The sequence below is a fragment of the Verticillium alfalfae genome, genomic scaffold (genome assembly GCF_000150825.1).
Source record: "Verticillium alfalfae VaMs.102 supercont1.8 genomic scaffold, whole genome shotgun sequence".
Lineage (NCBI taxonomy): Eukaryota > Fungi > Ascomycota > Sordariomycetes > Glomerellales > Plectosphaerellaceae > Verticillium > Verticillium alfalfae.
This window is the reverse complement of record NW_003315031.1, coordinates 174,395-185,201: the sequence shown is the minus strand read 5'-3', so window position 1 is coordinate 185,201 and position 10,807 is coordinate 174,395. Positions and strand designations below refer to the sequence as shown.

General features: G+C 59.0%; 6 protein-coding genes across 6 annotated transcripts in view; 2 read left to right on the top strand and 4 right to left on the bottom strand.

Moving 5' to 3' along the window:
* The window catches only part of VDBG_06482 (GTP cyclohydrolase I), a gene marked incomplete at both ends in the record, with an annotated part of 1,787 nt that extends 1,699 nt beyond the window's left edge, over nucleotides 1-88 (bottom strand). The window contains one exon of the mRNA XM_003002874.1: nucleotides 76-88. Coding sequence (XP_003002920.1) covers nucleotides 76-88 — 13 coding nt within the window. The remainder of the gene's footprint in view (nucleotides 1-75) is intronic.
* Nucleotides 89-201: 113 nt separating this feature from the next.
* On the top strand, nucleotides 202-1,266 carry VDBG_06481 (conserved hypothetical protein; the record flags this gene model as incomplete). Its single annotated transcript, XM_003002873.1, has 3 exons — nucleotides 202-344; nucleotides 452-800; nucleotides 883-1,266. 3 exons carry the CDS (start codon nucleotides 202-204, stop codon nucleotides 1,264-1,266), a joined length of 876 nt encoding a protein of 291 aa, XP_003002919.1.
* Nucleotides 1,267-2,820: 1,554 nt separating this feature from the next.
* Nucleotides 2,821-3,621, top strand: VDBG_06480 (cell wall protein; the record flags this gene model as incomplete). Its single annotated transcript, XM_003002872.1, has 1 exon — nucleotides 2,821-3,621. The coding sequence occupies one exon, from the start codon at nucleotides 2,821-2,823 to the stop codon at nucleotides 3,619-3,621; it is 801 nt and encodes a 266-aa protein (XP_003002918.1).
* A 173-nt stretch (nucleotides 3,622-3,794) lies between these two features.
* Nucleotides 3,795-4,779, bottom strand: VDBG_06479 (PQ loop repeat protein; the record flags this gene model as incomplete). The annotated part of the gene is made up of 2 exons (XM_003002871.1): nucleotides 3,795-4,373; nucleotides 4,735-4,779. The coding sequence occupies 2 exons, from the start codon at nucleotides 4,777-4,779 to the stop codon at nucleotides 3,795-3,797; spliced, it is 624 nt and encodes a 207-aa protein (XP_003002917.1).
* A 224-nt stretch (nucleotides 4,780-5,003) lies between these two features.
* On the bottom strand, nucleotides 5,004-8,213 carry VDBG_06478 (beta-galactosidase; the record flags this gene model as incomplete). The annotated part of the gene is made up of 3 exons (XM_003002870.1): nucleotides 5,004-5,462; nucleotides 5,542-6,166; nucleotides 6,235-8,213. 3 exons carry the CDS (start codon nucleotides 8,211-8,213, stop codon nucleotides 5,004-5,006), a joined length of 3,063 nt encoding a protein of 1,020 aa, XP_003002916.1.
* A 2,309-nt stretch (nucleotides 8,214-10,522) lies between these two features.
* The window catches only part of VDBG_06477 (calcium-transporting ATPase), a gene marked incomplete at both ends in the record, with an annotated part of 3,684 nt that continues 3,399 nt past the window's right edge, over nucleotides 10,523-10,807 (bottom strand). Inside the window, one exon of the mRNA XM_003002869.1 lies at nucleotides 10,523-10,595. Within this exon, the coding sequence (XP_003002915.1) occupies nucleotides 10,523-10,595 (73 nt within the window). The remainder of the gene's footprint in view (nucleotides 10,596-10,807) is intronic.

Below are 10,807 nucleotides of genomic sequence, written 5' to 3'. Positions count from 1 at the left end.
TCAGCCTCCCTTGTCAGAACTCTCAGCCTCGCAGCAACAAGCAGCAAACAGCAGCTACGACGGATGTAGCTCGACATCCCACATCCATCTCGAACGCTTGGTCTCTGAAACTGGCCCCCCATCTATACCTCGCCTTCATCGTCAAATCGTATCGATCATCACTCCGAGACAGCCACAAACACACCGCGCGCAGCCGCCAGCATGGCTTCGCCCCCCTACGCCAGTCGCCCACGGCCATCTCCCCTCCCTATCCCGCCCACACGCCACTGCCCGTCTCGAAGAAGCGCGCCTCCGACGGCGGCTCCCAACCCTCTCTCAAGCGGCGCAAGGCCTCGACTCTTTCCGTCTCCTCGGCGACCCACCCCCTCCGCCAGACCTCCTTCCCGCCCGAGGCGCGATCACCTCTCGCGCGCTCCCCCTCGGTCGACACAGCCAGTCACGTCAGCGGCAGCCAAGTCAGCGCGCCAGCAGGACCCCCGAAGAAGAAGCGCGGCCGCAAGCCCAAAAACCGCAACCCCGAAGGCGCCCCCGACGCGGGCACGCCCACGCCCTCGCTCGTCAGCGGACGTGGGGGGACGGCTGGCGGCGGTGCCGATGGGCAGAATGGCGATGACGGCAACGATGACGATGATGATAACGACATGCAGATGGGGCTCGTGGGTGGCGAGACGAGGACGCAGGAGCAGAAGCAGGAGGAAATCAGGCTGCGCGCCATGCTTGTCGAGTGCTTCGACGAGGACCAGATGAACCGTTATGAGAATTGGCGCGCGGCCAAACTGACCGACAACGTCGTCAAGAGGGTGTGTTTTCCCTCTTTCTTTCTTGGTTTCTTACTCATACGTGAGCGACGCTTGCTGACGTGGTCCATCACCGATCGTACAGGTCGTCAACGCCACCGTCTCGCAATCGGTGCCGCCTACCGTCACGCTTGCTATCAAATCCGTGTCGAAATACTTCATCGGCGAACTCATCGAGAAGGCCATCAGTGTGCAGGGGGAGTGGATGAACGCGACCGGCGAGAAACAGTCAGAGGTCGAGTTCCCCCCGCAAAACACAGATCCCACCGTGCGCGGCGACATCAACCGCCTCAGCGAGAAGGACAAGCGCGGCCCCCTGCGCCCGGAGCACCTGCGCGAGGCATGGAGGCAGTACAAAATGTCGGGCGAGAGCGGGTGGGTGGGCACGCAGGGGCTGTGGCACGAGCAGCAGAGCGACGGTGTCGAGCGGTTTCCCGTGCGGACCGGCGGCAAGCGTATCTTCAAGTGAGGGCCAGGGGGCTGGGCACGGACGGACGGATCGCTGTGCAAGGCCTCGCCTATGTTCCGAGTGTTTCCTTCTTCAAAGACAGACGGGAAGCAACTTCTGGTACAAGGTTCAGGGCTGCCACACTGTTGCGGTCGATAGGGATGCGACTTTTGCATGATACCCATCTCAACTCGAGGTTGAGAATTTGAGTTACAAACCGGCGAACAATAGACCATTGCCACTTCAAGGAAACACGCTGGTCAGCGTCCAACACGTGGTGATACCGACGGACACAGCCTGCCTCACGTTCAGCTCATGTTGGGGTATTGCCATCCCCTTCAGACAGCATGTGGTTTATGTGACTTGGCAGCCGCCAGCTCGTCATAGCAAACGATGCCTTCATCTCAAGTGCATTCGCTCGTCGCGTTTGGGGACATGCACCATGACGAGGCTTTCTGTTTGCTGCCGGATGTGGAGACGCGAGGGCGCGCGAGGTCAGAATGTTTCAGAGCTGATACTCCTTCAGTGCGACGCTCTCAACTGTAAGCGATGGCCTCGAAGCACGTCACTCAATCTGGCAATGTCACTCGACCTCTGTATGGTGCACAAAAGCAGAACAGAACGCTACAGCTCCAAGCCGGCCGAGGCACGGCCGCACACCCTCAGACCAGTATCTGACCCGATAATCGATGAATACCGCCACGAGAGAAGTCGAAAGAAAAGTTCGACATGGCCCCAGTTGATCTTCGATCGACGGCCGAGCGGGGAGGGGGCCGGCCAGGAATAGCACGCTGCACGGCTTCGGATGCCGGCTGGGTGCGCATCAGGAGGCTGAGCCGCACGAGGAGCGTTTCATCGACCACGTCCGAGCGGAGTATCAATCCTCACCACTGCTTCTGATTTCAGTGGTCACAAAACGCATCTTCGACATCTTCTAGAACGGCTTCCAAAGAGGTCGTTGGAAGGACCCTTACTTAGTCTTGTTCAATGGTCCTGGCTGTGTTGGTGGTACCGACAAAGAGCAAGGGTTGACTTAAGGTTTACACCAGCGGAAAGCTTCATCACGACTCTCGGTCTCTGATACAATTACCTACCTACTGTCTGTCCATAACAGCCATTTGCAGATATTGCGCCTTTTCCGAACCCAGAGATGGAATTTCCATCCGAAATTGTCGTCCACTCTGTCACCCCGTGAGGCATGAGGGGCTGCTTTGTCGTCCGTCGGCCCAAGTCTCGACGAGGAGAAACGCGGTCGTGATACGCCGTCCACGGTCCTCAGCAGTCGAATCAGCCCACATGAAACCCAGGACTGGATAGCATGGTCAAGACCCAAGGCCGCAAGCTCATCCCCGGTCTGTGCAGAGGGCAGAGCCCGCTTCTCGAACCTTGCTGGCCCTGAGACGCTGGCAACTAAACAAATCTATAAGCATCGGCATCCCCTATTTGCATTTTTGTTTTGTTTGTCCTCACCTTGCCACACATCACAGACCACACTCTTCCTCTATCCATACATCTTTGCCATACCTCCTTCACCACCGGAACGAAGCACGATACACATACACACGCGCATACACCATGAAGATCACCACCCATCTCACCCTCCTGGCCATGGCCGCCTTCGGCTCCGCCGTCGCGGAGAAGCCGACGCCGGTAGAACGTGACGCTCCGGCCCTTGTCGTGCGCGAGCTCGCCATTGTGACGGGCGTCATCAATCAGGTGGGCACGGGCATCGCCTCGCTGGACCAGGCCGTGCAAGCCTTCACGACGGACCCGACGCAGCTGCAGCAGGCGTCGCAGCAGCTCATCAACACGTTCCGGCAGGGCGCGACGTCAATCCAGGGCAGCACAGAGCTCACGCTCCAGGAGGCCGTCCAGCTCCAGCAGCTCGTCGGCAGCCTGCAGACCAACGGTCAGAGCCTCGTGCGGAACCTCCAGAACAAGAAGCCCGCCTTCCAGCAGGCCAACCTCTGCGACGTCGTCCGCGCCCAGGTCGGCGAGTTCACCACCGGCGCCGGCAGCCTCATCGATGCCATTGTCAGCAAGGTGCCCCAGGCCGCGCAGCAGATTGCCGCCCAGATGGCTGCTGGCTTCACGCGCGCCCTGCAGGAGAGCGCCCAGGGCTTTTCGTCGCAGAACTGCGTCAACGCCGGCGGTGCTGGTGCCGGCGTCGGTGTCGGTAACGGCAACGGCAATGGAAACAACAATAACAATAACAACAACGGCGCCATTGGCAGCACGCCCGTGACCAACACGACGCAGCCCGGTCAGGTCACCAACCCCAGCGGCCTGCCGACCCAGGGAAACGGCGCTTCGGCACAGGCCTTCAGCGTGGCGGCGGCGATCGTGGCTTTCGGTGCGGCAGCGATCATGGCATAGCGGGGCGCCGGGTCTATTCCTCTCTTGTTCTTTCGTCTTTTTTTGTGGCATCTTTCGGGGGATATATCAAGGTTAGGAATGTATCGGTGTTGGTTATAGTCATTGCGTCCTTTTCCGGGTTCATGGGCCAGCGAATCTGCCTCCCCGTCCGCGACGGGGGGGGCCCTTCATCCTCATCCTTCTACGCTCCCCCTGAGTGAAGTGACCATCCTGTGATGTACCCCGCTGGCCTCCTCCCTCGAGGCCGTCCGAAAGACCGAACTCGACGAGTGGTTTCCATGCGCCGTGATACCGTCCATCTGCACACCCGGCCCGTCAGCAGCAGGCGACTCGTCCTCCCCTTCTCCGCCCTTGCTCAGCTTGCCCCGCATCCACGGCCGCAGGTTATACCAGCCCCCGGCAGCAAAGACGCCGATCCAGAGGACCAGCTCCGTCGCGTAGATGACCATGCCGAGTACATCCAGGCGCGGCTGGAAGACGACGGACGCGAGCGAGAAGACGTCGCCGAGCGCGTCAATGCCGACAAAGAGGAACGATATGCCGCGCACGGTGCGGTGCGTCCAGATGTCCCAGTAGTGCGTCAGCACGCCCGCGGCGAGGAGCACGGCCGAGAGCACGGCCATGAGCGTGAGGGGCCACTCGGCCTCGGCATGGCGGGCGATGCGCAGAGCGACGATGAGGGCCGCCTGGATGCCACCCATCAGGGCCGCAACGGGGACGACGACAGCGAGGGCGCGGGCAACGGTCCATTTCTTCAAATCCAGGTGAGTGACTATGAAATCCAGAGACGGTTGCAGCTTAGATAGTGGTGATTTACCCTCTCGTAATAGTAGCACTGGATCCAGGTCACCAGGCTGAGCAGCGTCAGGATCTGTGGTTGGATGCGCAGGGCAACATTGAAGTCCTGGACAATGTTATACACGCCCAGGGGGACGCCGGCCCAGGCCCACAGCATCATCATGGAGGGCTGGAGGCCGATGGCGTGGTGGCGGCGGTAATTGATGACGATCTGGGGGATGAGCTGGATGGACCAGCAGACCTGCCAAGGATGATGAGCGCTCCGTCTTTTGCTCTGTGCCCAAGTTTTTGCTGGTACAAATAGGATTCACATACAGCACCAAGGGTCCCCAAAACATTCGCTGCTGCTGGAGAGTCCATAATTGGTTGTCGAAGGTCGTCGAGACTGCCTTGAAAGATGCTCAGATGTCGATGTGCAAAGGTCGACGTGCTGCCAATCCTTCTTACAACGGTTAGTTCACCGAGGTCGCACAGTGCTATAATTGAACATATTCATACTGTATTGAAGTGTCATCACGTTCATAACTTATTCCGTCTAATTCGGAACCATTTCCACCCCGATTTTCCCCTTCCTCATATGGCATCTAAAATCCTACACGCTCGAGCACGAAGCCAAACTTGAGGGGCTCTGTCTTGACGAGAAGGTCCTCACGCGGACCAGGACCGCACGCGGCACTGCCGACACCAGCCACGCGAGCATCAAGACGCAGCAGCGTCGCATCTGCCTCGACGAGGTCGCACGGGTGCTTGGCAAAGTGAAGAGTGTCGGCCGAGTAGTGACTGGCACGGAAGCTGAAGTCGCGCCAAGACTCGTCGGTCCACGCCGAAGCGTCCGAGGGCGTCGCGCGGAAGCCGCGGCCGTGGCCACCCTCTGTCAGCGTTACGTATCGCGTCGCCATGCGGTTGCCGTTCTCCTGCGGCACCTCGTAGTGTGTCTGCAGCTCAGGCACCGTGGCGCTGTACACGCCGACGCGCTGGCTCGTCTGCTTATCGGGGTACGACTCGTCGGGGCCGAGACCGAGGTACTTGACCTGGCTGAGCGCCTTGGGAAGGTGGAGGTTGAAACCCGGCGCGAGGAATGGTCGTCGGCATGCGGCCAGTAGGCGTCAGGTCAACATCGACTGTCAGCTTACCAGTGGCACTGATTGTGTACTTGGACGTCGTCTCAAAGCCCCAGGCGAGCACAGGGGGGGACAGGAACGTCTTGGTGGAGATCTCAACCTTGTCAGCCGACTCAACAATCTCGAGAGAGCGCAGCTGACTGGTGAGCTCGTGCACGCCGAAGCGCTTCCAGTACACGCAGGCGACGGGTACATCGTTGTCCGTTGGGGGACGCCAAAAGTTGGGGATCAGTGCGGCACCCGTGGCCGGGTCCTTTTCCAGGAGCGTCTTGTCGCCAGCCGTCCAAGACACAAGCAGACCGCGAGCGGTGTCAAAGACGAAGGAGAAGTCGAGGCCGGAGATGGTAGCCCGCGCACGCGTCTTCTCCACCGTGAGCTTGGAGGTGAGAGTGTTGAGGGCCGCGGCGGACGTGGGAGCCTCGGCCGAGGAGAGCTGGTGCTGGATCCAGGCAATCTCATGCGAGGGCTCAGCCCAGTTTGTAGACTCTTTCAGGCGGAAGGAGACGGTGAGGAAGACATCCTTGGTGGACTTGATATTCGACAACGAGGCTGGAAGGTCGACCGATAAGGTTTCGCCGGCTGCGATGGCAGGGATCTCGAGGCTACCGGCAGCAATGTGCGAGGTGCTGGGAGGAACAGTAAATTAGCGCTTGCATGATGGAGGAGTTGGGAGCCTGGTATTCAGATCACTTACCTCTCACCAAGCTCTTCAACCTTGTAGGTCGCCGACAGGTGTTGAACACCAACAAAGTCGTACTTGTTCTTGATGACGAGCTTGCCTCCTTCGACTGATAGAAGCAGGGGCTGGTAGGACTTCTTGAGCTGGACAAGGCCAAGGGTCGGCTCGTGGGTGCTGTGCAGCAGGCCATCCATGACAAAGGTACCGTCGTTGGGGAAGTCATCAAAGTCACCACCGTAAGCGTAGTACTTCTTGCCATCGGAGTCCTCCTTCCAGATGCCGTGGTTGGCCCACTCCCAGATGTAACCTCCCTGAAGGCGCTCGTTGGCTTCAAAGGTCTCGACGTAGTCATCGAGGGCACCGGGGCCGTTGCCCATAGCGTGAGCATACTCGCAAAGAACAATGGGCTTGTCCCAGCTGCCGTCCTCCTTGACACCCGCCGTCTTCATGAGGTGCAGCAGCCTGTCAATGGGAGGGTACATGTACGAGAACATGTCGGCCGTCACTGCGTCGACGTCTCCCTCGTAGTGGATGGGGCGCGTGGGGTCAAAGGCCTTGCCGTACTCGTACATGGCCTTGTGGTTGTCACCGTAGAAGGCCTCATTGCCGAGAGACCACATAATGATGGAGGAGTGGTTCTTGTCGCGCTGAACGAGCTGGACCATGCGGTCGACATAGGCCTCCTTCCAATCGGGGTTCTGGCTAGTGTACTTGCCCGCCGGCGGGAAAGTCTGTTTCTTGCGCTCCTCGTAGTCCCACTCCTCGGGAATGTCCAGAGGCCGGGCAATGCAGTCGTAGAAGCCGTGCGTCTCGAGATCGGCCTCGTCCATAACCCAGAGACCGAGCTCGTCACACATGTCGAAGAGCTTGGGGTGCGGCGGGTAGTGCGAGCATCGCAGAGAGTTGATGTTGTGCGTCTTCATGAGCAGCAGGTCCCTCTTGATGAAGTCGAGTGGAACAGCACGACCGAACTTGGGGTGGTGCTCGTGACGGTTGACACCATAGATGCGGATGGGCACGCCGTTGACGCGAATCAAGCCACCCTTGAGCTCGACCTTGCGGAAGCCAATGTTCTGCTGGATGGTGTGCGCACCGAGGGTGATCTCCACCTGGTAGAGGTAGGGCGTCTCGGCAGTCCACTTCTTGGGGTTCGAGACGGCCAAGTCGAGGTCAATCTTGGTGTCGCCGCTCTTGACGGGAGCATCCTGGGTGGTGATGACGGCGCCGCCGTTCTTGGCGAGCTCCTTGAGGGTGATCTTGAGGGTGTCCGACGTGGAGGCCGTGACATCGACGGTGGCCTGGAGCGTGGCGTTCTCGTACTTGGCATCCAGATCGGTGCGCAGGAACCAGTCGTCGATCCTGTCCGTCTTGGGGAAGGCCAGGAGGTGGACATCGCGGAAGATGCCAGAGAGCCACCACTGGTCCTGGTCCTCGATGTAGGTGGCGCTAGACCACTGGTAGACCTTGACAAAGAGGTCATTGGGCGCATCGTGCTTGACGAATTCGGTGACGTCAAACTCGGACGCGTTTCTTGACCCCTCGGCGTAGCCAACAAGCGCGCCGTTGACGTAGATGTGGTAGGCGCTGTCGACGCCGTCGAACCTCAGGCGCAGCTGCGAGCTGGCGTCCCAGGTCGAGGGAACGTTGAAGGTACGGCGGTAGACACCGGTGGGGTTGTCTGTCGGGGCGAAAGGCGGGCAGACGGGAATGGGGAAGACGGTGTTGGTGTAGTGAGGGCGACCGTGGCCCTGGAGCTGCCAGTGGCCGGGGACCTCAATGGTGCCCCAGTTGTCTTCGGGCACATCCTCGTCGCCGGGCTGAGGGGACTCCTCAGGGCACGAGGTGTAGGAGAACTCCCACTGCCCGTTGAGGAGGAGGGAGGTCTCGGGAATGTGGTAGGAGCGTGCAGGGAGAGTGTTTCGTCGGAAGACGGCCTGGTGTTGCCAGTCTGGGGTGCCTTCGATCTCCTGGGGGGGGATGGACTTGGGAGACATTGTGACGGCACTGCAGGATGAGGAAGATGCCAGTCAGGTTTCGTTTGAGGGAGGAAAGGAGAGGAGGAGGAGGAAGAGCAAGCTGGAGGGGAGCGGGCGAGAGGTTGACGGATCGGGGTATTTATCGGTCTCTCATCGCCATGGTCCCTCGGCTTTGACTAAGGTTGGTAGGACCTGGCGTTTTCCGTCCCGGACATCGAAACCAGACCACACCGACACCAACCAGTCCATGACTAGCTAGCACAGCCGGGCTAGGATGGAGCAAAAGCGCATGGATTTCTTGACGCTGTGTCGGTGGGCGGGAGGTTCGTCACGTCACGTCTCCTCCTGGATGGGGCGGCTTGCCCGTCTCGCATCTCGTGTCGGCGCCATGCCGGTGTTTGCTGCTCTCTCGTTGGATCGTGGGCTCTGCAGTCACACCCCCATTCATTGTATGGAGATGGCAGTGGAGAGGAGGATCTTGGAAACAGGCGTGACAACTTGGAAAGCGATCCTTGGAGGGGAGGGGCATGGAGAGGGAGGGGCAAGAGACAGCTTGGGAGAGCTCCCCCCATGTTTCCCAGTCGCAATCCCAGTTCCAGCCAGATCCTGGTTCGCGGGGCACTCTTTCTTTCCCCTTGGCTGGCGCCAGTTTGGACCGTGTCGAGCGTGTCAGGAGCAACAAAAAAAAAAGGGCAGTGACGTCCCTCCAAGTGGGCAGGTGGGGGCCCCCCCATAGCTCTTTGCTCTTTGGGGCGCTCTTGCGGGAAACACAGGCCGTGCGGCGGCGAGTATGGCGCCCAGGAAACACCGTGTTTGACGCTGTTAGACGCTGATTCCCTCTCTGGCAATGCCCTGGAAGCACAGTGCTTCCTGTCCTGGTGCCCCGCGACGCCCCCGCAGCCCCGCGCCTGGCCCATCGCACCTACTTCAATCATTCTGCCCAATAATGACAAGCCTTCTCCAACAAAGCATCCCCACCCGCTCTCTTCTACCGGCTCCGGGTGCCCCGTCTCTGATCACGGTGGGGCTACATTACTGGACCAGGCTGCTCATCCTTCAACACCATCCCCAGATTTTCCTGTCATGGCCATGTTGCATCGCCATAGCATCGCCGGGGGCGCTCAGCCGGCAGTTCCCATCCTTGAGATCTACCACTCATCCGGGGATCACTGGCCCGAAACGCCCATGTTTACCCCTGCGTGCGCCTGAACCGAGTCTGCCGGGCTTATATCAAGGGCCCAAGTATCCCGTCTGGGCTGCAGATCCGTCTCGTCTGAGCCGGTCGCCGGCTGCCGCCAGTCTTATCACACGACCATTCATCCGACCCGACGGACCGTCTTATACCTGCCATGCGCAACGTGGGCATGAGGACAGCAACTTGGCCGGTTCGGCATCATGAGCCATCTGGCACGCCCCTGACAACAGCAACTTCGCAGCGAGCACGTCAATCAAGCGTCCACCCACACGACGCGACGACATGACCCGTCCCAAAGTACAACCCCTTCCAGCAGTCTCACGAACAACCACCGGCCGACCACCGACATGCCTTCAACGCCCAGCCTCTGCAAAAGGGTGTTTTTTTAACCCCCAAGCTCTTTTCATCTAGGTGGTCTACAGAATTGCACCGTCATGTTCGAAATCATCCCCGCCAAATTCCCAAGAACGACCATATAGACTCAACCAGCCATCCCGACACTCCCACCTCTGCTCAGCCTCTGCTCAAATGCTGTACCATGCTCGAACACCACCAGCCTTGGCAAGGGCAAGGCGCATTCCGCGTTGAAGGGCCATCTCGCACCCCCTATGCACCTTGAACCCCCCGACCGGAAAACGCCTCGAAATCCCCATAATGCCTGTGAACTGCATGCGTTTGGCGTCTCTCGTGTTCAGAAAGTGGCCGAGACGCACCAGCCTCCAGCCAGCCTCAAAGCTTACTTGAAACCCCAACCCTAGTGCGGCCGTCTCTAGCGCAAATCCGCGGCCTACTACTTTTGGCGAGAAAGATCGGGCGGTGCGTATCGAACATGTGATGCTGGCACTCGATGTTCAGGCTTGTGGCGAGTATCTCCGATGTGATGTTGTGACAGAGATCCTACTGCAATGCCACGACTGAGCGTGCGCCTTTTGGCTACGTCGACGCCGAGATGATTCTGAAATCCGTTGATCTCGTCCTAACGGCACATACTTCTCTCAGAATATGACGGTACACAGGAAGATGACGTTGTAGGTAGCATGTTCGGCTTTTGCCTATTTGACTATCAATCCATTCGGCAAATTATCAACCAGAAGACAGTTTACACATGAAATCGTTTCTCCACCTGCTACGTTTACCTCCCATCCGCGCACCTCATCATCTTGCACCCGTCGACGGCGTTGCTGCTGCGATCGACGGAACTAAAACTTTTCCAAACATGGAAAGTAAATAGTAAAATAGATAAACCCCATCTAAATGCTCTTATGCAGAGACCATGTTTCCCGCTTGATTCAAAAACAGAACAAAAAGGACAAAATCTTCTGTCTCCTCGGCCCATCCCAAGTGACCGATGGAGGTTGGTATCATCTGAAAAGACCATCCACTCATGCCTCGAGATCGGCCTTCTTGTTGTCCGCAA